Source organism: Bombus pyrosoma, linkage group LG15, assembly GCF_014825855.1.
Source record: "Bombus pyrosoma isolate SC7728 linkage group LG15, ASM1482585v1, whole genome shotgun sequence".
Lineage (NCBI taxonomy): Eukaryota > Metazoa > Arthropoda > Insecta > Hymenoptera > Apidae > Bombus > Bombus pyrosoma.
Genome location: NC_057784.1, coordinates 5664716 through 5692508, shown reverse-complemented (window position 1 = coordinate 5692508; position 27793 = coordinate 5664716). Strand labels below are relative to the sequence as shown.

Sequence of the window (27793 nt, the reverse complement as noted above, 5' to 3'; positions counted from 1 at the left end):
TATTAATAAATGTACTGATACGTTGGAAATTTGGTTCTAAAATTGGATCCTCTTGTCGATGATCTATGGTCCATTAAGACTCTTGTCTTTCGCCTTGCAATTGTTGGCGACTCTGAGTACGAAACTTGTATTGAATAAATTATAAATGAGAAGTACATTGAAAGAGTGTAAAACAACGACAAATCTCTATGTACAAACATATATATATATATATATATACATATTTATGTTACCAAAAGTCACTGAAATTGTCAAAGAAGAAATGCAATGTTCTTTGATGTTCAAACAATGTTCAAAGATAAAAATTTATTTATTAATAAATATACCGCCACGTTGGAAATTTGGTTCTTAATCTCGGAATGAATTCTGTATGAAATTAATCCACGAAGATCCTAGAGAGCGCTTGACCGAACACCGTAAAAGCAACAATCAAAATCGATGGTTTACACCATAGCTTACAATTTCCAGACACACTAGCGTCTGTTTAGAATCGGCATAGCATTTCGTTACAGCCGGCCTTCGGTCAATATACTCTTAAAACTATTTTAATGAACTGAAAACAACTCTTCTTCTTATTTACACGACCAAGCTATTTCTGACTGCGCGGCTCACCTTTAAAAAACAAGTTCACCTCGACTGCTTCTCAACTAATTTAACGAACTGTTTCAATGTTCCAGATACACGTGCTCCGCAAACAGTTTCACCATAGCCTGAGCGCAGAAAATCTACGTGTATTTCGATCTACTTCAGCCGCGTTCCACGATTCCATCATCTTCTGGTAAGTCAATGCTCGCAAAAATATATTATAGTCTCATCGTCAATATGATTGTTACTCCGCAACGATAGCTACAAATGTGGCTGCACATTTTCCTAAATATTAATCAAAAATCAACGAACGATAGCTACAGGTGTAGCTGCGTGGCTGCATGTTTTCTTGGATGTTAATCGAAGGCCAATAAACGACAGCTGGAAATATAGTTGCATGGTTACACTGTTTCCTAAATGTTAATTAAAAATCAATGAACGATAGGTACGAATGTGGCTGCACGGTTGCACATTTTCCTAAACATTAATTAGAGGTCAACGAACGATAGCTACAGATATAGCTGCGTGGCTGCGCATATTCTTAAATGTTAATTAAAAGCCGATAAACGACAGCCAGAAATATAGCTACATGGTTACGCTATTTTCTGAATGTCAATTAAAAATCAATGAACGATAGTTACAAATATAGCTGCGTGGTTACGCACTTTCCTAAACGTTAATTAAAAGTCAATAAACGATAGCTGGAAACACGGCTGCGTAGTTACACATTTTCTTAAACATTAATTAAAGATCAATGAACAGGCATGTTTCCTATTCATTTCCAGTCCACATAAAATCCGGCGATTTGTAAATATCGCTCTGACCCTGGCGTTATTAAATTCACAAATATATATTTCGCTCTTAAAGTCGCTCTTTCCGCGAGCCAATGGAACTTTCGTGACGAAAGTAATTTACCGAAGTGTTTTCCCTATATCGAGATAATTGTAAATCGACGGGATGTGACGAACGGTCGACTTGGATTCCGTGGATAAGCTGGAGCCTAGAGTTGGCGCGTTAAATCTCCTCGAATATATCGTGAAACGGCGGCACCACGCTGGCGGAAACGCGCGTGCACGTGAGCCAACATGCAACAGCAACGTGGAAACAAAATCTGTGCGCGTTTACCAGACACGCGTCTATTTTTGAAACGGGCCGCCCTTCTTCGTGCTTCCCGCCGATTTTCTATCGGCGCTAGCCAGTTCGAATTCGTCGATAATTAACGCGTTCCAGAAGAAAATACGATACAATTAGTAGACTGTAGGTGTCCGCGAGAAAGAAAAAGAAAACAGAAATTTACATTTTCACCAACGGAGTGGAACGAGACTCCGACGAGCTGATTTTTTTTATTTCGAAAATTAATCTTTTTGGAAACACCGAGGAATTTACACTGCGAGATGAACGTCTTTTGTTTATGAACAATTTATAATTTGCATCTTAAGATCGTTCGTTCGTTGTAATCGATTGAAATTTCGTTAATAAATGAAATTGCAGGATCATTTGTTTTGAAAGTGGTGCAAGTCCATTTCCTGTAATCTGTAGCCTGTCCAAACAGCCGAGGCACCAATAATCAAACACAAATGATAGCGAATATAATCTAACACTCTGTATCTGACATAATATTGCACGTACGAATGGGAACAAGTTGTTTTAAACGCGCTAATATACTGGGAAATTATTATTACATTTGTTACATTGCTGCTGGCGTGATTCAAGTAAATCGTTGTGATTAAATGTAATTATTGTTACGTTCAAAGCATTATTAAATTAACAATAATTTCACACTTATACCGGGTCGTATGAAAGTGCAAATCCAAGATCAAAGGAAGTATACTGGCGTTATTTTGGTTTTTCTTTTCTCAATGAATAACCTCGTATTAACATTAGAATCTGACACGGGTATGTTTACTACAGTCTAACGTAACAACAGCACGATAATTATAATTTACTTAATTTTATTCTATTCATTTTCAAATGGATATTAATTTATTATTCGTATAGATATTCGTGAACAAAAGTGTACGACTAAAATAATATAAAACAGAAACGTTAAACGATACAAATTTAACGAATTGTACAATTTGTGTTAGAAGCGCTATAAATCGGCATACAAAAATTTTCAAGTTTATAAAAAAGATTAAAAGTCTCATAAATCCATTCGTGTCCCTGAAAAATGATATTCATCTACTTAATTCTCGAGGAAGCTATTTGTATAACGAATTTACATCTATGCTTGAACACATAGGGACGCGGACAAACCGAGTAAATGTTTATCAGGATTTTTCAATCGATGGAAGCGCAAACACTTCAATATTTCAAAACGAAGGAAAATAGACTTACACCACTTTCAAAATAAACGGCCCATATTTTTGCGCACTATGCGAATTCTCTGCGTTTTCCTATATTTAAACTTCCCATAAATGCATCTGACTTTTTATCTTACGCGACCAGTATACAGCGTCAACCGTATCGAAATAAAATTTCGTCTTCGATCTAACGTACGGGTTAATAAAACCTGTATTCGATATATTTCCAAAATTCTAAATTTTAGAAAATCCGTGTAAAACTCACGTGTTGCGAGTTGCGCCGCTGTCGATGCCAAGCAACGATTGTCCTCGTCGCGTAATTTCGATTTCGCTTAACACGCTTTCGACATAACGCGGAACGAATGAACCGTCGTATTTTGTAGAACGGTTACCCGTGTCTTGTCGGGACGATAGAAAAAAATACACGAGACAGAAAGATGGAAAAACGAAGCAATGCCAAGTACGGCGGAACTGTTCGAAGAGAATCTTCTCCATTTGAGGCTGCACGGAGCGCGGCTCCCGAGGGAACTTCGCGCAGTTTCCCTTTGCGATTCTTCCGCGTTTGGAACTGTAGCAACCTCGGTCACTGTAATATTTTTCTTTCCCCGCGGTTGTTGTTTCGTTGACAAAGCAATCGATTGAAACGTCAGTCGAAGATCGTCGATGAAATTGCATAAAATTGTCTACTGCTACTGAGGTCGAAGGATTTTCTTAAAATGACGAGTTTACCTTTCGAATGGAAATTCCGAACTGGGAATCGACGATAGCTGGTGACATTTCTTACGGTCCGTTGATAAAATCTTTAGAAGCGTAAAATATCGATAAAATCTTTCCAAGTGTAATATCGATAAAATTTTGAAACGAGTCAGAGATGAAAAGCGTATTCTAGAAAGCAACCACTTGGAAATAACGTTCAGGGACACGGCAGTTACCACGAAACGCGTATCCAACCGCGTAAACAGCACTCCAAAAATATTCAGAAGTTCTCGTGCAACCACGTTCTTTCATCTGGCTCACAAACATCAACAAGCGATGGGCAACGAATCGATTTCGTTTCGTTACTTCGTCAGTTTCAGGGGGATCCTGACGAAGTATATACATAGATGATTCTTCGGTTTTACGATTTTCGTTGAGTTCGTTCGCACCAGCGTGAACAACACACCTTGTCTCGAAATACGCCAAGTTACGAAATTATTCGCCTACGAAATGGTAGGATTTTTGTCCTGGCAATTACTTGCGACGATTTCTCGAAATTCGATTTTTTGGAAATAGCTGTAATTAGAAAAATTCTCGAAGGAACAATGGATGGATTTCTTGGGAATTTAGAGATTATTTAAGTTTGTTTAAAGATGTGCAGTGAAGACGTAAAGTCGATTTTGTAGAATGTGGAGTGAATTTCTTGGAAGAAGACAATTGGATTTTTTGGAAACATAACAATTATGTAATAATAAATTTTCATTGGAAGGTTATTCGATCTTTTAAGAGAAGCTATTCGATCGAAAAATAATTTTCTAATTTTGCTAATTACGGAATTATTCTAGACTCGTGGATATTATCTAGAAATTATTTGATACTACCTGCTTATTTTACTTTTATCCAGAATACGCCTCGTTATTTATTTCTGTTAGGTTCTATTTAAATAAAAAAAAAAAATCTTTTCGAATAAAACAAAATCCGCTCGACACGGCTAATCTCAACAACGGTATAAGGAGAAGTAACTGAAAACGAAGGGGATTCCCAGCGCAAAATTCCACCACTTGCCAAGCGTTCTAGCGTGGACAAAGAATCGAATTACATAAGAACTTGCTACATATAAATGCCACTATGTGGCACGTTTGACGTTCTTCTTATCTGGATAATTTCCAAATAAATCGATGATCACTAAACACAAATACTCTGGCCGAACGTAAAATCAAGTTTGAAGATCATCTCTTAAGCGTGTGGCAAAAGGAACGTGTTTGAAAGCGATTTGATTCGAAAATAGCCAGGAGTCGAGCTATAACGAGATATAACTATCGTAGGGCTAGCTAGAGGACAGCTTGGTGATTTATGTTGCTTTAATTGCACGCCCCTTTGCCACCTTCCAGGCAGAAGCTGTTCTCGCTTATCTCGGACTCCTCGTTCTTTAGAAGCTGCTGCATTCAACCGAAGCGCTCCTCGGTAGCTGGTTTATTGGTATCGAGAAAAGCGGCGGATTGAATCGCAAAGATTTATATCTGAAAGGTAATTACATCGCTTAAAATGGTAGCAGGGTTGTCAGGGCTGAGGATTTATTGGATTTCGATAGAAATAAGCTAAAGGTAGATCGCGTAACATAACGAGAATCATTAGCAGAGAGCTGAGAATTATTTCAAACGCTGACTTGCCTGCTATCAGCTACGAAAGATTCTTTCTTTGCCTAATACATATCGCGATGATATTTCGTTTTTTAATTTTGTGATAAAAGGACGAAGGTCATCGAGTCCTATTTTTCACCCGTTACATTTTTATTTCGTCAATCTTTAAACCGATCGTTGACGACATCGCATCGTTTTAGATAAATTCCACTCGCCTTTTTCCCCAAACAATTCGACAAAATGTCCACGTGTCGAACGATATCCATGAGAATCCAAAAATTGATTTCCTTGCTAACAAATCGCTAATTTTCACCGTAAAGAATCAAGTGCTTTTTCCTGTAATTAATCCCAATTTTCTAATAATTACATATCAAGCTATTTTATATTAATTGCAACCATAATTTCATCGATTTCTAATTGATATTTATAGCAATCTCTTGATACCAAACGCGTTCGATAAATACGCGTGGCGAAATATGAATCAGACACTTTGGAGCTCTGTGAAAGCCAAGTCCGTTTCTCGGCTGCTGAAGTCGAAAATAAAGATACACCAGACGTAGCGGAACACGCGAGACTCGCTTCGCCAGCTGATTCTACGTCTAAGGACAATGGAAAAACTTCATCCGAACCTGTGCTCCGTCTGTCTTTGTTTACGGGATACAACGAATTTTGTTAACAGAGCAGCTAGTCGAAATGTTGAAATACCAAACTTCAGAGTACAGCTTGTCAACAAATTCTCAACAAACTCGGGATACACCAGGAACTCGTGAAAGGCCGTGTACAGGCTTGCCTTGAAACGGACATTTCAGCGTCTTCTGCGAACGTAATTGGGCAACAGGAAATCGAAACAGAAAATTCATTGCGTCTCCTCGTAAACGAAGACGGAAAAATAAATATAGTAATATACATAAAAAATAATAGTAGTATAATAATAAATAGAAATAGTTTTTAGCTCCGAAATCAGCTTCCAAAGTGGGCCTCACGTGCGTTTCGTCGCGACCTGTGCACCGATCTCTACCTTCTACGCGATGAGATGGAAGATGCAATCTCGCGCGTAAACAGTTTCAAGACCAAATGATGCAAATGACAAACGGTGAAACTTGTCGTCAAGTAAATCTTCTAAACTCTTTCTCTCTGCGACTAATTCACAATTCCGTTAATTGCTAGACCAATTAACGCGGTCACCTTAACGCGTCGCTGGCGAAACGACGAAAGTGATTTGAGTCGGAAGCGACGCACAAGCTCGACGATCGATCCAGTGGTTCCGCGAGAAAAAAGGCGGCGGGGAGACACGAAAAGGGTTCAAGAAAGGGTATCGTGTTCCCGCTTTGTAGAATTAATACCGTACACTCAATCCGGTTGGTACATCGGCTAGTGGAACGCGAAAAAGAGCCTTCTCTGGGTCAGATCGTCGGATTAAGACGATTGAGATACGATCTAACCGCGTGGGATCGCCGTAATCCGAAACCACGGCGAGCCATCGAATTCTCTGTTACCCCCTTTTGTACGAGCTCTTTGTTCCTCGAGTCGAGGTGAAAAATTAGGACGACCGGAGACGAATTAATCTGGCCACTAGAACGTTACACGAGCCGATAAACTCGAAGAATTTATCCCTTTGGAAGTTGAAATCGAAGGGGGGTGGAAATTGATATTGGGGTGTGCGACGAGAAATTAGCTTCTGGGTATCGTGGAATGGAAGGTAGTAGAGGTAGAAGTTTCTGGAATTAGTTAATTGGTTAATTATCATTATTAAATTTTGACATAGGGACAGGGATGTTTTTGAAGTCTGTTTCGTGTACTTTGTTTCAACTATTTTTGTCTTCTTGTTTCATTTCTATGTGATATTTTGAATTTACCTTTTACATTAATTCATATGTGGCTTTAAAAGTGAAAACTACAGGAATTACGCGATAATGTGTATGATTCTAACTTCTTTCTGCTTTATCCTTATATTATATCTTGAATTTATTCTTCGTATTGTTTCATCATTGTTTATCAGCTTAAAAGAGGGAAAATTTGTTTTTTCACGTGAATGTGATTTCAGCGTGGAAATGTATATTTTCCAAGAATCAGCCAAGCGTGACACGTTAACACGTTGCTTCTTTGTTGTAAACGGTGACTTGATGAGCTTGTAAATTCTCGATAAATAATTATGTGAGGAAAGGTAGGAAATATAGGAAGGAAATGTTTGAAGCAAAATACTTTGCTTCTCGACTTTCGTTCAGACGTATCGACTGATAATCGAGAACAGAGGATTAACGAAGATACATACAATAACATATTTTTGAACAAAGTATCGCGTTAGTTCCGAGTCAAAAAGTTAACATGGACCGTGTGGTAAAAATCGAGTTAACTTTAGAAATGCAAAGAAACAATAGGATCAGTTACATCTGCTGACGAAATAATTTCTTGCGTCTCGACGCTGTAAGAACTACACGTTCGGATGAAATTTAAGATCGAGAAGGATTAATTGATGCGTCAAGCGGATTATAAAGATCGTGTTAATTCTTGACAAGGGGAAACCGATCGTACAATCCTTTTATGAGCTCGCTTTTCTTCGCCGAACGATATTAACACGGTTTATCGCTCTGACGAAATATTATTTTCTGCGTTTCGACGAGATCGTAAAATTCACGCCGATCAAGGCTAATTACCATGTACCATTGTTCTCGTTTAAATAATCTAGACAGTTGCGTTATTATCGCCTTTGTGAATCACGCGAAACACGGGCAATAAACAATTAATCGTCGATAATGTCTGGAAAAGGTTGAGTCGTTCCTATTTTATCTTTATCTCTTTATTTTTTTCCATCATATCTCCTCTGCGATAATTTCTTTCAAATAAATATTACTCGTATAGAATTAAAACAGGAATTGAATTCGTTGTTGTTCGAAATTTTTGATATTTCATCCGAAATAATTTCGTGCCCTCGTAAATCTGAATATAAAAAACTTTCGATCTTCTCGAAATTCAAATGTCCATTTACCATTCTTATTCGACAATGAAATATCACCTACCATCAACGTCGCTCCAATTTCACTCAGATTGTATGTATTGTGTATATAACGTCTCTATTGAGTATGTTTTACCATTTTATTTAATTTACATATTCTACGTTCGAACCACTGTGGTCAGGTCAATGAAGCATCGAATGCTTTCCATTTCCATTTCAATTTCATCAGTGCCACCAATCTGAATACCTCAACTAACCCCTATAATTTACATATGTATTCCCTGTGCAAGGTTCCCTTGCTTGACAACCAATTACCATTAGCTCTAAGTCTACTTAACGAGTTAGTTCGCACGGTTCACCTCTGATTTCCCTATCTTCTTAATTGTTGTCTTAACGAACGACTCTGTAGTAAAGTGGAAGCGTCGATAAGCGTTTCGGAATTCTCTCAGATTTAAGTAGATTAGGGCAAAGTAATAAAAACGTTTTGGAAGATTTTCCAGCACGAAGGATTAGACGATAAAGAAAACTTTGTCTATGAGACATAGATATTTCCAAGTCGAGGAAAGTTAACTAATCGTTGGTAGATACGGGAAAATTGTTTAATCTGATACTGTATCAATAACTTTTCCAAGCAATGCATCTCCAATTTAAGATTCGCAGTCTGCATAAAAATATAGAAATACAATATAATTTGACACGTTATGAGACAAAAGGTATAAGATAGCGTGCTAATTAATTCTCAGGAAGACTGGACAATTTAAGGTTCATAATTTCCATCAAATATCATCTTCCTAAAATCGACTCTGCTTCTCGATAATTTACTTTCTTCCCATCACCAGAGACCGACTCTCCAAATTCTCCTAATCCACCCCCTTGAACCTTCTCTTCTTCTCTCTTCCTCCCCACCCAATAATCCTTCACCTTGAACGACGACCCTTTACCATAATGCGTGGCAAGCAAAGTCTAGAAAATAAAAAAAAAAAAGAAGAAAAAGAAAAAGCAAGAACATCAACGCACGAAAGAACAACAGGTGTATGTTTCTACCGAACCCTTTCGTAGCGATCCTGTCGCATCTTGCTACCCTATCAAAGGGTTTGGAAAAAGGGGGAGGGGGCAAGGTTAGATCGAGAGGTGCCCGAAAGACTGGGTGCATCTATTTAGTTGGAAGAGATAGTCGAATTCGTGTCCTGTTTCCAGACGACTCGGACGTTCTAATTAAGATTCCACGCTGGTCTCGAGGGGCCTCCTCCTGTCTCTTTGATATAAAACAACAGCGCGGATAGAACGATACTCGAATGAAAAAAAGGATAGGCATGGCCTGACAGATAGAAACGTTGGATGGTTTGACGGCGGGAGATTCAACTGGCGCACTGGGCTGTTTCAGGTACAAAACGAACAGACAGAGAAACAGCCTATCCCGGCTGCATAATTATACCTTAAAAAGGATGATCCCTTTCGAGAGATTAAGGGACACTGCTCAAGACCGGCTGCTATCTTAATGAGTGTACGCAGCCCCGCTTCGATGCCAGACAATCGTAATTAAGCTGCAACGGCTTTGGCCGAGGTCAAGTATGCTTCTTTCACTGCGTACGCTTTTGCCTGGCTCCTTCTTCAGCCACGAGTTGTGCGTTAAGCATGTCTGCTCATTGGCTGCTGTGGATTATATTTGGATGCAGTATGAAGGCAGTGATTAAAGCCTTGGTCGAGTGCTTGCTAAAATAACTAAATGCGAACAGCAACGTTTGTCTCGTTGTGTAGCGTATATTTCGTGCGTGTATTGTCGTCGAAGTAAGTGGAATCGTTGCTGGAGACTGGCTACTATCACCTTTTCTCTTTTTGCATCGTAAAGGAGCGTTCAATCTTTTCAGATATATTTCTGCTAAAGTAAACCATCGCGAAGATCGGTATTCTTCCTTCTTGGAATACATAGAAACATGGATATTACAGATACATTAACGATATTCTCAGTTAAAGTAATTTCACGCCAGGGTTCTCCTAGATCGAATCTATATAATAAGATGTGCAAGATGGAGATGCGTCGTAGATATGATAAGATAAGAACTGAACATTTTCAAACAACGGAATTTCATATTCCATTAGCAATATCCTCCTGGGTGAAATTTCTCTCAAACCAAACCTCCGAGAAACGAAATTTCCAAGCGACCAAGTATCATCCTCCTTGTTAACCATATCGTTGCATTTTGCAAAACTTCTCTGAGATCGATCCTTCGCCGATGGTGGCTGTTAAAACGAAAGACAAACATGGATTCTGTCATCAAGAAGATTGGCTCCTGTCGAAAAATCCTCGCTGGCGTTGAGCGGATCCCCCTTTAGAAATCGCGCTACGCTGCCATCTCTTTCATTGTCCAATTGGTAATGTCAGCCGCTATTACCCTGTTGAATACATTTAATAGACAAAGGATTGGCAGAGGCTCTCAATTTCGCAGCGCGAGAAGAATACGTGGCACACGGCCCTGGTCGGGCCCGTGGAAACGCGGCCGACGTCGGGTTGAGAATTATTATTCCATGTGGACGACGGGCCGCTAATAACGGGCCGAGCCTGGCCCGCGCATATGGCATTCAATGACCGGCCAATTGGACAATTGAGCTCAATCATAATAATACACATATATATGGATCGTTGCAACGCGAGCGTTTCGGCCGGTTATCAATAAATTCACTTGCCGGAAAGTAAATTCACCGGTCGCGTCCTGATTTCGCCCGTTTCCATTCGTTCTTCGTCGTTACGTCTACTCCTCTCTCTTTCTACTCGTTGTCGCGTTTACGTCGAATTTAGTTCCATTCTATCCGGCTGTGCCAGTCGAAAGACGAAGAATTGGCTGGCTGAAACATCGTTTTCGGTGATTTCATTGGGATCGACGCCAGGTGGCCAGAGACTGGCGGTAAAAGCTACAAGTTTGAAGAGGTTTTCGTGAACAATTTTTCCCGGGTTTTTTTAGACGGTTCTGGAATTATATTAAATTGGTTCATACGTAGAATCGCGGAGAATGGAACGGTGGAAATTTGGAGAAGATCGCAGAAGAGATTTGAAAGGGTTTGAAACGAGATTCTGGGGGAAAATTTGAAGTTTGAAGAGGTTTTTGTGAACAATTTTTCCCGGGTTTTTTAGACGGTTCTGGAATTATATTAAATTGGTTTATACGTAGAATCGCGGAGAATGGAACGATGGAAATTTGGAGAAGATCGCAGAAGAGATTTGAAAGGGTTTGAAACGAGATTCTGGGGGAAAATTTGAAGTTTGAAGAGGTTTTCGTAAGAATCTTTTAGCCAGATTTTTAGGCGAGGCTTCTGCAATAATCTCAAATTGCTTCGAACGTAGAAAAGTGGGGAACGGAGTGGTGGAAATTTGGAGACACGTCTGGAAGAGATTTGGAAGAGTTTTCAAAGAGATGTGGCACGTGTGCAAAATAGTTTTTAAGCGAGTTTCAAAGTGTTTTTAAAGAATTTTGGATGATTGATTTAGGCGAAGCAAACACGGAACTTGCAAAGGTTCTGATTTTTTACAGTTTCCAAGGGATTTTCGAACTATTTTGAAAAGATTCCGACGCTTGCACGGATGTTGCTCTTTCATGATATATAGATAACCAGTAAATGACGGACAACGATACAGAAAGAATCCATGTAAATATGAGAAGAATAGAAAATTGTAAATATTTACAAAAATGTTGCACGTGTTCAAAACACTCTCCAAAGGACTTTTGAAGTGATTTTAAGGAATTTTGAAAGATTGATTTAGGCAAAGCAAACATGGAAGGCATGAGAAACTTGCGAGGGCTCTGATTTTTCAGAATTTTTAAAGGATCTTACGACTATTTTGGAAGATTTCTTCGAGTTTCTAAAAGATTTTGGAACCATGTTGGAAAAATTCTAACGCTGTCGTTTACATGATACGAGGATAACCATTGCATGAACAGCAACGATACAAAAAGAATCTACGTAAATCTAAGAGTAAAAGACCGTAAATATTTCCTTTAAATAGCCTACCGAAGCAAGTACGCACGTTTCGAGATTTCTACCATGTAGGAAAGATCATAAAATAACTGGAGGTTCTCAGGTAGTCGGTAGTTAGTCCTTTAGCAAGCAACGCCTCCTTATTGCTTTGCTTATTAACGATCGCACGTGTGCAATTGCCGGAAATTCCAAGGAAACGACGGCTTCCAGTAAAATACCGTTTGGAGAAAGCGTTTAATAGGACGCGTAGAACCCGCATCGGAATCTGTTCACCAGATGTTGTCGTGTTTTCCATCGGTCGGCCAGTGAAATTCGACTTTGACCAGCTTCCTAGAAACTGACGTTTCCATTGTTGCGTGGAAACCTTAATGGAATTCGATAATGGAGGCGCAGACTAACGAAACGTATTCATTAAGGGTTACGTTCTAGGTTCCATGTAGCTGAATTTTGGAATTTTTGATATTTTTAAATCGCCGTGATCTTTGATATTTAATTTATTATTGTAATAAACATGAAATTTCTCATGCTGTTGGCCAACCATCATATTGATGTAAATTTAATGATTTTATCTCATTTTTAGTCTATCATTATGTTTAATATTAATTTTATATCGTTGATCAAGTTTGTCCATTTTAAAATTCAGTTAGGTTTTAGAGCAAAAGCGAATTTTGGACTGAATTTTGGAGTTTTTGATATTTTTATATCGCCGTGTTCATTAATATTTAATTTATTATTGTAATAAACACGAAATTTCTCATGCTGTTGGCCAACGATCATATTGATGTAAATTAAATGATTTTATCTCATTTTTAGTCCATCATTATGTTCGATATTAATTTTATATCGTTGATCAAGCTTGTCAATTTTAATTCAGTTAGGTTTTACAATAGAAATGAATTTTACTAGATTAAGAGAATTGAGAAGATCAGAGAAGTTCTGCGTTGTTATTCAATTTGAAAGGAACCTAAGCACTCGAGGGAAAAAGTTACGAGTTTTTGATGAATTATATTTGATCTTCCGCAGTCTTTGTTAACGCTTGTATATTCTTGAGAAGTTACTATCTCCGATGGAACGAGATTGTAGGTTTTGAATAAGACGACGTCCGAATATCTTCGATTAAAAATGCGAACTTCAATTCAGAGAAATTGTAGCCTAGAAATTTAGATCGACAGAATGGAGAACGAAGCTTGAAATATAGAGATTCAAGTGGAATTTCAAACTCTAAATTAAAACGTTCAAATGTATGAAATGGACATAATGGAAAATCGAAGTAAACATTCAGATTCAGAGGTCTGAGTGTAAAAATTCAAATTTACTTTTGATCTCGATCGTCGGCATGATAATTCGTCGAAACATCGAGATAATAAGTGACGAGACCCAAACTGATCCGAGTTAAACAAACACGAAAATAAATGTAAAACTTTCTGCAACGATTCTTATCCAGTAAAATGAACTTTTATTTTCCACAAGTTTACCCAACGATATTGCGTATAATTTCTCATCAATCAAGATACGCGCTACATACATATGCTCCATAGTTACGATAAGATCATCGACAAGATTAGACGTTATTTAATCGATCGATTTCGTCGTGTTATTTACTTTTAATGTTACTCAGAATTTACGGTTTGTTTTCGAATAAACATAATTTTATTATACCGGAGACTTCGAGCTGAGATTTGGTTAATAACCTTCTGCTTCTAATTTTCAAAATCGTATCTGTGATGGTATATGAAATAAATATGATCCATAAATCTTCTTCAAATTCAGATTAATTAATTTAGAATTTTGCATGATGTATAAATTCGACAATCCATGGAAATTAAATTCTCTATACTTTCACGTGCTATGGTTTCGTAAAAAATTTCGGATCGAGGATAATTCAGATAATTGTAACATTTTCCATTCTATCGATCGAACAATTGTCTAGAAAAACGAGACAATATTGAGGATATTTTCAAGTGCAGAAAAATCCCCGTGACTTTGCCATATCTCGTAAATGGAATTTCTCGCCAACCTCTAAAAAAGACTTTGTCTTTTATTTTCGTCTGCCTTCTATCCCCTTTTTACGTTTTAAAAATACTCTATTCGCTCATGAATCGTCTGTCTAGCCGTCACAGACTCCTCCGAACCTTTGAAACGTCAGAACCTTCGAACCATTCGATTTTCAATCTCCAAATTAGTTCTTCGTTCTTTCATGAACGAACAACGTTTTTCTTTTTTTACTTTTCTATTTTAATTTCACAAACAGAAGATAACGTAAATTGATAGAAAATGATCTCATTCGATCGTCCCATGTTTCCAGTGAGAAACGCGATTATTTGCAAGTTGTATCGTCAACTGCTAGACATAAGCAGAACGTAAATTCGAAGAAGAATACATTTTTCTAGGACAATGCTGCGTTAATAAAATTGTAGCCTTAATTCCTGGTATGGGATAGAAATTACGTGACTGGAAAAGAGCCAAGATTCAAGATGGACAAAGAGTCACATACGCTTATGGGTTCGGTTTCGACACGTTGATTTCTCAAAATTCCACCACGTAGCATATGGCTAAGGCCCGTACCTCTTTCACCGCGTTCCAACGACCGAAAAAAGTCCGATGACGGAGGTACGAGCAGTCGAAGAGCACTCGTTGAAAGAAAAGCTTGCAATAATGACTAACCTTTGTTCTTTCGACAATCTTTTTTCTTTTTCTTTTCTTTCTTTTTTTTTTGTCGAACGTTTGGGACAACTGCGCCGAGTGTTTAGGGTGAATTTCTCAGGGCAATTCTTTCCAGCCTTTTCTTCGGTAGAATACATCCGTACACCCTTTTCTTCCTTTTTTTTTAAGGAAACCTAATTTTTGATTTTTCGAGGGTGCGCGGACAGATCGAAAGACGAAGATACGATTTTCCAGTTCCTTCGACGCTCCAGACGAGAAAATTGCTTCCTCCTGCTCGAACGAGCGGAATTAAAAATACTCTGGCGCGAAGGAGCTGTACGATAGACTTTCTTACGATCGAGACCCGTCATCTTCCATCATCCTCGAATATTTCCCAAGTTCTTCCCTCCGATCTTCCCCCCAATTTCTTTCTTTTACGTTCCTCTTCCATCCAGTTTCATCTATTTCACCCTCGTGTCTCCAAGTTCCTTTTTCTTTCGCCTCCTTACGACTCTCTTTTCCCATTTTTCTCGTTACAAATGAAAATATCGCCAAAATTTTGTTGGCCCTCCGACAAATCCAGAGTCTCTTTCCTATCAACACGGATTTTTGTTTCACACGCAGTGATACGATTATACTTCGCTGAAAAAGGAATTTGCAAGAATTTTTTAGATAGAACACGTGGTTCTGTTCATCGTACGATCGCATAGTCCCATTGGCCTCAGTGCTGTCGGCAAAGATCGTAATAATCCAACGATCTTTGAAAATATTATCTCGAAACTCGTCGTATTAGTCTGGAAAGGGTTGAAGGGAACGTAGAAAAACGACGTTGTTCTGGTTTCTTCACGTGTTTCTACAAGTTTGTAGACGTGCGAAAGTTGGATGAAAAGAGGAGGAGAAATTTAGTAGCCGAGAAGAGACGAGGAAAGTAAACGTTCGACCGTTACACTTAATCGCGTTCGCCGGCGAAAACGAATCCTCCGTGTATTTTTAGCATTTTTCGCCTTTCATCCTGCGTGGAATCGCGACGACGATCGCTATCCGCGTGATTCCAGCAATTTTTCACTTCGTGCTTCGCTTTTAACGCTTTTCCCTTCCTTTATGGGGTTATTCTTGAAATAGAAATTCTTTCCGAGGTCGTTGTACCACGTAAAGTACGTGCGTGCTCGGTTGTCGTATTTACTTTATGATTTTTCATTTATTACATTTTTTCCATTAATCGGCTAATTACAGGCTCGTTTCAACTTTCAATAACAGATCGTCGTTAAATGGTCCATTAATGGGCGTTCAGCTCGTTAATCGACGTTCTCGTAGCACACACTCTGTCGTTTATTATAATACAAGGACGTGGATCGTTGTAAATATAAATAACTATAGCATGTAAATGATATACGTGTCTGGCAGTGTAGTATAACGTATAATATTAGATAAAATCTTTATAAAGCTATCAGAAAAATCCGCTCGTGCCATGTTACACGGGTAAATCGTGTACGAGCCAGCGCGATTATAAGTTCTCACCTAGTCGAACCAGCTGTCCTTGGGTAGTTCGATCGATCTCCAACATCAGGAGTATCCCAACGATAAGACATTTCACGATCGCCATCCCGACTGCTTCGACCATAATACGAATATCTAGTGGCGCGGCATCGATGACTTTCTGCAACAGAAAACACATTTGTTAATCCGCTAATCTATTTGTTAATACAATTCATCGATCTTTGAACGTTTCGAGTAGTTTCACTCGACTTGTTGTTTCGAGCAGTTTCACTCGTTTTATAACATAAGAAAGACATCTTCTTATTTAAAAATGAAATCTTATTTGATGATAAGTTTGACGAAAGGTCATTCGAATACTTAGAAACGATACTGTTTGTCTGGAGTGTCAAATTTCTACGAAGAACAAATTTTTATTTCAAAATCGGTCGTTGTGATTATTTTGATAGTTCTGGTACTAATTAGGATTCCTATTTTTTAGAATCGATTTCAAACGAAAATTAGGATTTTTATTTTTTAATCGCTGTATAGGGAAAGAATACAATAAATAAATCATACTTTTCATTATTTACGACAGAGCAGTTTTGGAATTCGATAGCCATCGATTAAACTTTTCCAACAATTCCATGCTATAAAAAGTATTTACATAATATTGCATTTGCCTGATAATTGAGTCCAAGTATATCAAAGTTGGTATCATTTGGCGATAATTTTACTAGAATAGTTTGATACGAAAGAAAGGTACACTGTATCAAAGATTAAGCATACACGTAAATACTTTTCGTGGACATCGTAACGTCCAACAATTTCCACTCCAAACCTCCTGTAGCTCCGCCCAAATTCCTAGCGCCTCTTATCTAACAACAAACTCCTAATGGCCGACAATTAATTAGCTGCTATCAAACTACAAACTCCTAATGCCCAGCACAAACAAACAACCGCTGTTCCAAACGGAACGAAACCTGCGGACGAAACCTGCGCATCGAACAGCAGGGGAAAAGAAAACTACGAAAAGTAAAAGCAAAACGAAGAACACCGTAGCGCCTACACACTCGCCAAATCCTTCGAAAACGATCGACAAAAATCGTTGGGCAACCTGGTTCTTTAATAAATAGAGGTGTTTAAAAGTAACCATCGGACCGGTTTACAAGGGGTCCCATAAAGTAACATCACGGAATCGCGTCTTTCCATTTTCGTTTTCTTTTCTTTCTTCTATTCTTTTTCCCTTCTCGGCGAAGCGGCGCGTGTGGCGAATCGTCATAAATCCGATCGAAAACGACGGGACGCTTTATGGAGTACTATCGGGATGCACGGTGTCTTTCCCATAAAGTATAATAGACTGTACTATCGCCAGCGTCGGGCTAGAAAAGGAACACATGGCCGTGTCAGAGGATTTCGAACGCCAGAACACGTCCGGCGTGCATCCTTGCACTCGACCCCATAGATCAACCACGTTGCACCATAACCAACTCGCTCTTCGGCCGCAACCTCGCGGGATCTGCTGCTCAGAGTTTCTTCAGATTAGGCTCGGGGGAACGTGTAATAGAGAACTTGGTTTCTAGAGAACGTGAGCTATGTTTCTGAGAAGCTTGATTTTTAATTGAATTTTTAAATGATGGGGCGACGAAGCTTAATATATTTCGGACGAAACGGGATCCTCTTTTTAGAACCGCGTCCATCTACATTTTCACTTGTTCTATACTTGTTGTTTTACTTGTACATCTATGCATACGATGAAACAAATAGAAGGATTATGGCTGTACGTTGAATCATCTATACGCGTAAATAAACGACATAATTGAAATAAAGAACAAAAAGGAATATACGAAGCAGTGAAAGGATTGTACATTGTCTTTCCACATTGAATGATTTACATGTTTAATAAAACAGAAGGGTTTTGTTTATATATTGAATATTCTATATATATATATATAATAAAACAGTAGAAGGGTTGTGTCTTTACACTGAATAATTTATATATAGATTATTCTATATAACAAATAGTAAACAATAATATAACTGATTATTGTTATATAAAATAGTAGAAAGATCGTGTTTATACATTGAACGACCTACATATACATATAATAAAATAATATAGGAGCTGTGTCTATACATTGGATAGTCTATATACGTATAATATAAAACAGTAGAAGGGTTGTGTCTGTATATCGAATAATTTACACGTACATATAGTAAAATTACCGTGGAAGGTTTGTGTCTTTACACTGTATAATTTATATATAGATTATTCTATATAACAAATAGTAAACAATAGTATAACAAATTATTGTTATACATAAAATAGTAGAAAGATCGTGTTTATACATTGAACGACCTACATATACATATAATAAAATAATACAGGAGCTGTGTCTATACATTGGATAGTCTATATAGATATAATAAAACAATAATAAAATAAAATCTATAATAAAATAAAATCATTGAATAGTCCATATACGTATAATATAAAACACTAGAAGGGTTGTACCTGTGTATTGGATAAAATAAAGAATTAAGAAAAGAAGATAAAAGAGTGATGCAGGAACAGCTTATAAGCTATGAAGTCGAAAAGACTAATCTTTAGAACTTTTGTCTGTCTGTTTGTACTCGCATCACGTAAAAGCTACTCAATAGATCTTGATGGGATTTTCTCTGCTGTATAGCTTAGTGCCCGGCAAAGAAAATGGGGTATGTATCATCTCGATTCGTTTCGTAGAAGCTGAGAAATATCCCGGCATCTGAGCTGTACGCGCTGGCATGCTTGGTAGAGGTCAAGCAACACGATGGTTATTGTTCATCGGTTGTGTTTGTTTTGAAATCGAACCTTCTTATAAATCAATATCTTTCATCACGAAAAATCAGCTGACTAGCTGCTAGTACGAGAAACATTATTATTAGTGGGAATTTCATTCGTAAAAATTCATCTGCCCAGAAACTATTCCGTGTATTAGTAGTCGACTAGTAGTGGAAGTCGCGGACAAAAGCTAATTTCTAATACAATCCATAAATATTTTATAATTATACAAGGTGAACCGTTTCGACGTTAGATTCTGCACATGAAACCATGTTTTATACAAACATTTATTTTAGATAGAAATAATTTGCTCGAATAATCAGAATAGTTAATTTCACCTATCTATTTACAAAGACAACTCGATAGTTAACGAACAATACCTGGTGAAACGTAGAGAATATGAGAGTCAATGATAAAAGAGATAAAAGCGACGAGCGAGACTGCAGTTTTGTTTTCTGTTCTGTAAGCACGTCACTTTGAACATCCCTTGAACCTGCAGGTATGCAGATGTAATGTAAATTCTTCGCCTAAGAAGAAGCTCGCTATAACTGGAAAACAAGATCAAATAAGACGTATATTTATATAAACCTTTCTCATGGTTCTCGTGTGCAAAATCCAGCGACAAAACGGTAGCCCGATGTTACGCACACACTATACTTTATACCTAGTCATCTATGATAGCAATGAAAGACGATGAGATGAATATGAAATAAATACATATTTAGCATAATATATGTACGTGTGTTTAACAACTAAAATACTATGCAAAATATATGCCATATGCAAATATATTAAAATATGTCCTTGTATAAACATCCGCAGTCTAGCGATAAATATTTTTGAATTTTTCCGAATGAACGTTCGAACAGCGACATTCAGTCGCGTGTTTCGGCTCTCTTTTCTTACGTAACATAAATTCTATCTTTATTTTTCAGCTAGTAGCGCGATATTTTGGAAACTCTTTCTATTAGAACGAGAAAATATTCCAACATTCTTACCACAGATTCTTTTCTACCAATACATCACGAGCGTTGTATTCAAATTTTTGTGAAATTTCGCGACCTCTGTAACGAGACACGACTATCGTCCTTGCGATAATAAAACTCGAAACCAATTCGAAAATGTACACAGAAGTTGCAAGTACATTTATCGCGAACGTACGATTAGCCCTAAAATTAGTAGCCCTAAGAGTACAATCAACGTGAAACACGTTCTACTACCAAATATCGTGGATGGTCTTCGATGTACTGTATGTATATTCTCAGATCAAAAAGATTTTCCCAATCGCGACAATGGTTTTTTATAACGCGTAAAGAGTTTCTAAAATGTTCGAACACTTTCGTAAGCCGCTGTATATCGCGAAAAGTACAGACAATTCGTAATAATTCAACCTGGCTTCCGATTTCGTCCTAGCTGAAACCACGACCATAAAGCACAATCGCAACAAGTAGTCCGTCATTGTACGCCAAATGTTAACGACCAACGAAATACCAAACAAATCAGTCAGCGAATATTCTAAGTTGATTGAGAATTATTCAGAGATTCGAACATATGTCGTCGAGTGAGAAAAATCGTGTTGCTCGTTTAGTAGACATATTATAAGGACTGGTCATCCTAGGGTTCGCAAGAGTTGCATTAACGACATCCGGAAACGCATAAACCACCATTTTCAAGCGTTAAATTCCGAAAGCAGATTTACTCGCGCTACCCATTGCTTCGTGCTCGTTAGGCGAAAAGACACATTGTATGTAACGCGTTCACAGCGTCTATTCCTGAGAGTTGAACCGTTCACCGCCAAGTATTTATACTTACACGTTGCAAATTGCGCGCGATGAACTGCACCTCGCCAGGCTACACGTTAGGCTACGTCCTGACACGAACCGTGTAATAAAGTTCTATGTGCTATTGTTTCGTCGGTGGTTCGTATTCTAATTTACGTGGCAGGTGTAATATAATTTTTGACGATTTAGAGAAATACGCGATGCGCTCCGCAGTTATCTTATCGCTGTCGCGCATGCGATTCCACGTTGTGCAAGTTTTATAGTTTTATTATGCGGTTGTTGTGTATCATCAATGTTGAATTTTGACAAAAAAAAAAAAAAAGAAAAGAAATGGCTCAGTTTCATAAGTTTACGAAGTATAAGTTAAAATAATAAAGCGTTAGTAATAATAATAATAATGATGATGATGATGATGATAAGACGTTCAAAGAAGAAATTACTTGGCCTCGTAAGTTTATCGTGGAAAGGCGTTAGAAAAAAATAAATAATATTTATTTTTCCATTTTGCAATTGCTCAATGTGGCTCTGATAAGAGGATTCGTAATCAGAGTTTTGGTTTTTAATTGAGAATGGAATATTTAGCTATTCGATGATGCTAGACAGAAAAATAAACAATAAAATAGATTTGAATGTTTCACTATATTTTAAGATTGCCCTATATTTTAAGAAGTTTGGAGATAGAGTTTAGGGGCAGTAAAGGGGAAATTTTGAGGGAATTTGTAATAATCGAAGTAACAAAGTTGTATGTCTTGTTGTTTCTTCAGTGGTAAAATAGATCTTTGGCATGGCGAAGAGAAATTTCGACAGTACGTTTCATAGATATTTCAGATTGCTTAAAAATTGTATTTAAAGGTTTCGATGATATAAAGCATGTAATAAAGTTGCAGACTTACTACTTTTTCAATGACGTAGATTGAAATTTACGAGACGCAGCTTGACTTGCTTAAGAGAAACAGATGTTCAGTTGTGAAAAAAGTTATTATTTATTGAAAATTATTCTGCTACGCGTATCATCGTAAGTTGCATTCTGTAATAAAGTTGTAAAAGTATATTAAAGTGTTTACTCCGAAATAATTCAAAGGAACAAAGATTCTGCAAAATCTAATCCTCTGCAAACATCATCAAACTACATTTTGAACCTCTTCATCGAAGCTTAACGTCTACTAATCGACTGTAATAAAGTTGCAGAATGTTCATTGCAGTTTAGAGGAACAAAGTATGATTCTGTAAAATCTAATCCTCTGCAAACATCATCAAACTGCATTTTGAACCTCTTCATCGAAGCTTAACGTCTACTAATCGACTGTAATAAAGTTGCAGAATGTTCATTGCAGTTTAGAGGAACAAAGTATGATTCTGTAAAATCTAATCCTCTGCAAACATCATCAAACTGCATTTTGAACCTCTTCATCGAAGCTTAACGTCTACTAATCGACTGTAATAAAGTTGTAGAAATATATCAAAATGTTCATTGCAGTTTGTCATTAAAAGTCGAAACAAAACAGTTTTGTAGAAAATTAAATCCTTTGTAAACTTCGTCCAACTCTATTTTCAACCACCTCGTGGAAGCTTCACGTCCAACGATAACAATCGACTACGATAAAATTATAGAAACGTATAAAAATATTTATTCCAGTTTATTATTGAAACTGGAACCGAAAAGATTTAGTAAAAGAATAAACTATGACGCTACGAAACTTCATCCTCTACAAACATTATCAAACTGCATTTTGGATCTCTTCATCGAAGCTTAACGTCTACTAATCGACTGTAATATAGTTATAGAAATATATAAAGACGTTTATTCCAATTTATTATTGGAACTCGGAATAGAACCCGTTAAGAAGAGAACAAACTTCAACAAACGATTTCACAGAATCTAATCCTCTGCGAACTTGGTCTAACTGCACTCTGTACCACTTCGTGAAAGCTTAATGTCCAACAATCGACTTACTCCATTATCTCAAATAGGCGACAAGGAAGAGGAACACGTAGGCAATCCAATTTTCCAATATTCTCCGCTTACTCGATTACTTTCATTACACCAACGTATCTACCACCTTCGCTCCAATAATTCTTCAAGCCACGATCAGTGACTGTCTTGCCGCTTCTTCTTAGCGTTAATCAACAAACTCGTCTCGAAATTTATTCCATTCAATCTCGAAGAAGAGAAAACGACGATAAAACGAAAGAAAAAAAGAGATTCGTTCGAATAATTTACATATTTAATTTACATACGTAAATTAACACGAGCAGGCAGGGATAAATTAAAAAGAAAATTCGTGTCGTCAACCAACCGACCATCCCCGGAAATTAAAATTCTGTTTCACGTGGACCCTCGAGCCGAATCACTTGCTCGATAATCGCGTCACGGAAACCGAATATTTCGTCCGCTTATTTATGCGTTCACGCTTTATCGAGCGTTCAATTCTCCAAAGCTGTCCGGTAAATAAGATAATGTATTCGATCCTGTCTCTATATTCTCTCTTTCTCTCCCTCCTCTCTCTCTCTCTCTGTCTCTCCTTTTCTCGTCTCTACTATCTGATAAGATTAAAAAACCAGCGTGGCCGTCTCGTTCATGGAGACCAACGTCACGTAGGTTTCGAATCGTACAGAAGAGAACAACGTAAATGTCTCTCAGTCGCGTTTCAAATCATCGACGTAACATTCATCACGATTGGCGACTGATTAACGAGATGCCAATGACGTTTATCGTTGTAGCTATTTGATGTTACCTTGCGAAATGGTAATGATCGAATGGCGAAGGTTAAGTTGGCGAGGCTCGTTCGCGGTTTCCATGCCCACGCGCCTCTTCTAAAATTGAAAAATTCAGGCTGAAGGAGATGTTTGTGGCTGGAGGTGCAGCAGTTTGCGGGTTCGTTGGTTGCGCATGACGAAACTGGTCTCTGTTGCGGTTACGGTGTTTTGAAATAGCGTGAGGATTTATTTGTCTGTGGGGGTTGAAATCGTGGAATGGCGGAAGGTTTCCAAGCTCGGACGTTTTATAATTTATAAATTGGAAAGTTCGGAAATTTCAAAATTTCGATGTTTCAGAGTTTGGCGATCGAAAGAGACGCGGATCTTAAAACTCTGGCAATTTCGACCTGGTCGGAATTGGAACGTTTTGACATGTAAACATTCGAAAATCCCGAAATTTGCAAGTTTGGATGTTCGAAGGTTCAAGAAAATTAAGACGTTCGAAGATTTAACAATCCGAAAGTTTCGAGATCGAAAACTTGGAACAGCCGAGAGTTCTAAGATCGAAGAATCGAAGCATTTGGAAAATTAACAGTCCCAAGGTTGAAGAAACTCGAAACTTCTAATATCCAAAAATTTCGAAATTAAAAAAGTAAAACATTTGGAAGTCTACCACCTCGAAAGTTTCATAATTTTAAACTTCGTATACCCAAAGGTTTTAAGAATCAAAAATTGAAACGCTTGAAAATTTATCGATTCGAAGGTTTCAAAATTCGAAAGCCACGGTATTCGCAGGTTTTCAAGATTAAACAATTCGAAACTATGGAAATTAGCGAATGTTAACGTTTGTAGATTCGAAAAAACGAAACAAGGAAACTTCCATCTCCTCCCATATTTCTCGCTTCGAAATGATAGACCGTTGCAGAGAATAACTTTCAATTTGTCCTCACGCACCGAAGAAATCGAATCTTTTTCCACGTGATAAATCACCGTTAATTGTTGCACAAGGGTGGAATATATTTTCTCGGCTCGGTGAGCTGGCTTTGATGTGGCTGCATGCGTAAATCAGCCGATTTCCTTCGACAAATCTCGAAAGAAGAAAGGAAAGAAGGAGGTGAGGAGTAGGAGGGAGAAGGAAGAACCTGCCCATCCCCGAAATTTATGCTAAGCGAACCCCTCGGGTGGTCCGCTTAAGATCGGGCTGCCTGTAAATTTGAATTCCTCAAGGGATGACCGTGACTCTGGTCCTGTCATATTATCCTATCGTTGCTGCGATGTGTTGCTCCTTCAGGAAGTATAAAGAACTCTTTATTGCGTCTTCCATCGCACCCTTAAGTGGATCCCTTTCTTCCGCCGAATCTTTTTTAATTCGGTTAGATCCTCTGGTAATGGCGAGAGAAGATGGGCGTTGGATTTTTATTTTTGGACACGCGTTTGGCGATATATCTGGCTTTCGCGAAGTCTTCTTAATTCGATTAGCGACGCTTTGCTGGCAAAAAGGGAGCGAATTAAGGGCGCCTTTCCTTTCTTAGCTCCCTTTTTTTTAATTTGAAGCTTTCTGTCGCGAATATTCCAATTTGATCTGTCGGTTTTTCTTACTTTCTATCCTTCCTTTTTCTATCTTGCACGTTTTCACGTCCATCTTCCTCTAAGAGGAGAAGGTCCCGCTGGGGGTAACCATCCACATGCTATATTTTATCAAATATTTACAGCTATAATATTTTACCAAATGTCCTACTGGACAAATTGTAAAATTTAAATAAATAAATAAATAAAAAATAGAAAAAAATCTTCCTCTAAGAGCGGGAAGCTTCCTTAGGCGTTGAAATTTTTCAGGCCAAATTTCCACGAATCGCTTACAAATTGAAAGCAAGCGAGTTACAGAAGCATATTGGAAGATGAACTGGTTCGAGAATCGAATGGAAAATATCTTTCAGGAATAGCCGTAGCATTGGAAATACTCTGCAGACGCTAAAATGTCAAAATTCTCCTACAAATTAATTGTACTAAACAAGAAAAATTCCTCCTTATTATTCCTCCTTAATATTTCCAATTATTCTTTCAATATCCCTTTTCTCTTTACGCTGTGCTGTACGTCTTCTGTACACTTCTGAAATTGTCAATTTGCCGGGCACAAAGGAATCTTCCCCTACACGTTCCAACGCAATCTGGCGACCAGATTTTTGCCATAAACGTGGAAGGAGCACGTAGGCCTGCAAAAATCCTGAAACTCGACTCGCCTCTTTCTATCTCGTTTTCCCTCGAACCTATGACGTCCCAGGAGTTTTCTTACGTCCACGTTTCCTTCGAGAAAAACGAAACCAGATACGCGTTACACGCGTGTGTTTTCTCTCCGCAGAGTGTGAAACAGGTGACAGGATCCGAAGAAAGTCCCTGTCCTGAAACTCGAGGGGGAAAGGAACTTCTCTCGACTTTTAGATAGCGCCCGAGGAATATTAATCGTCCGCCTGTAGATTCATAATTCTCTTTTTTTCGCCCTTTCTCAGCTTCGGTTAGCTGATGTTTTCCGAAGTTAGGGTGAAAACGTACCTTGGCGCGTCGTTGGGTCGCCGAAAAGAAAACAATCTCCTAGAAGAATCCTCGAAGGGATCGTTAACGACGAAGAAGAAAAAAGAAAAGAAAAAAAGAAATCTTCACCAGACAAGTTCCAGGGGTCGCGTTTATGGTGATTTTATTGCAATCAGTTCGCATAAGGCTGGCAAGGCTAAGATAATTGTCACCTTTGATTGGATTTGTTTAGAAGACTCGGTTTACGACGATAACTTTTGCAACGATCGATTGTTCGGTAATAAACTCGCCACCCAATGGATATAACGATTATCGGTTGTCGGAAATTTTATATCGTTCAATTGTCGTTGGAAAGAAAAAGAAAGAAAATTGGAAAAAATTCGTAGAGCGACAAAGTGGCAGGGGACGTTAACAGCGTTCACAATGGCAACTCCACGTACATGGCACGACTTTGCTAATTAAGGATGAATGTATGGCTGAAATATGTCTGAAAAATTTGTTCAAACGTGCTAAAATCAAAAGAAATTGATACAACTTACTGTCTATAAATCTTATTGACACGAAGACAGACGAGACACAAGCAAGGGATGAGATGATGTACGTTCAATTGACACGCCTCTGGTCTATAAAAATTTACGACGTGGTCGTCTGCGTGACGCGCTAAACGTTGTTCTCGTTTGCGAAGCACGCGCTAGAAATCATTTTTCCAGGACCGTATTTCAATTTGGCACGAACGGACGGTTCCTCGTGACCGGTGAACACGTTTTTCGAAGCCGATCTGGTCGATCGCCAGGATCGCCGCTGGAGATCGACGTTCTCGAAAGGCGGGGGCGGCGCAGAAAAGAAGTAGCGAGTCGGGCACGTTTTCCCATCGGTTAACGACGTGTTTATTTCTCTTTTCGTTCTATTTTCTATCCTGTTTTCACGTTTCTTTACGGTATTTTTGACGATGCGCTGCAGCGCTTTTTATTTCAGCTTTTATGTTCGTATGCGTTCGTTTCGTTTTTCATCTTCTTTATTACAATATTTTCGATTTATATAGCGTTTCGTTGCATTGTTTTGCGTTGGTATTTCACCATTTATTTTTTAGCACATCGTAACAAGTCGACTTCCAATTTGTAACATAATTAATTTTCAAGTTCGTTCCGTTTATTATATATTATTCGTGGAATATGATATTTAGTAATTAGTGATATTTGATGAAGAGATATTACTATAATTTACCAGGCAAACACGACGATTAAATAATTTACAAATGCGCGCAATTAATCATATTCGACTCGCGTAACATCGTGAGGAATAATCAAATTTCCATATGTGGCAATTTAAAATTGAATTATTATTACACACGTTTCGTCGCAGGTACTTTCAATACTTGATAGGAAGTCAGAATGAAAAGCAATACAAAAGAACAAGCTTCGTGAAAAGTCATTCAAGTGGCCAAAAATTCGCTTAATTTCATCGTGAAATCTATAGAATTTCTAATTTTTCTACTCGAAAAAAGTTACGAATTGCTTTTTTAAACCACCATAGTATTCCTGGTATTAAATCTGTCATTCCTCAAGATAATCTCCACTTGCCCCAAAACGGGGAGAAACAAAGAAAAATGCTCTTCCCCATTTCCCCATAAATCACCTAGAATCACAGTTCCCAAGCTTCCTTAATGTTAGAATTTCTCTTTTTACACTTTATCGGTCTTA

At 38.0% G+C, this 27793-nt stretch overlaps 1 protein-coding gene and 1 long non-coding RNA gene across 7 annotated transcripts in view; one reads left to right on the top strand and one right to left on the bottom strand.

Moving 5' to 3' along the window:
• Positions 1 to 27793, bottom strand: part of LOC122575688 (fibroblast growth factor receptor homolog 1-like) — a 110675-nt gene that overhangs the window by 18896 nt on the left and 63986 nt on the right. For 4 of the 6 annotated variants that reach the window (XM_043745001.1, XM_043745003.1, XM_043744999.1 and 1 more), the window contains one exon: positions 16311 to 16449. In XM_043745001.1, the coding sequence (XP_043600936.1) occupies positions 16311 to 16413 (103 nt within the window). In that variant the 5' untranslated portion in view covers positions 16414 to 16449. Of the gene's footprint in view, positions 1 to 9612; positions 9635 to 16310; positions 16450 to 20898; positions 20998 to 27793 lie in introns of those variants that run through there. The other 2 variants (XM_043745002.1, XM_043745004.1) reach the window with 2 other exon arrangements.
• The window catches only part of LOC122575703, an 81781-nt gene that overhangs the window by 23455 nt on the left and 30533 nt on the right, over positions 1 to 27793 (top strand). Inside the window, exon 2 of the long non-coding RNA XR_006319513.1 lies at positions 678 to 778. This is a non-coding gene — a long non-coding RNA (uncharacterized LOC122575703). The remainder of the gene's footprint in view (positions 1 to 677; positions 779 to 27793) is intronic.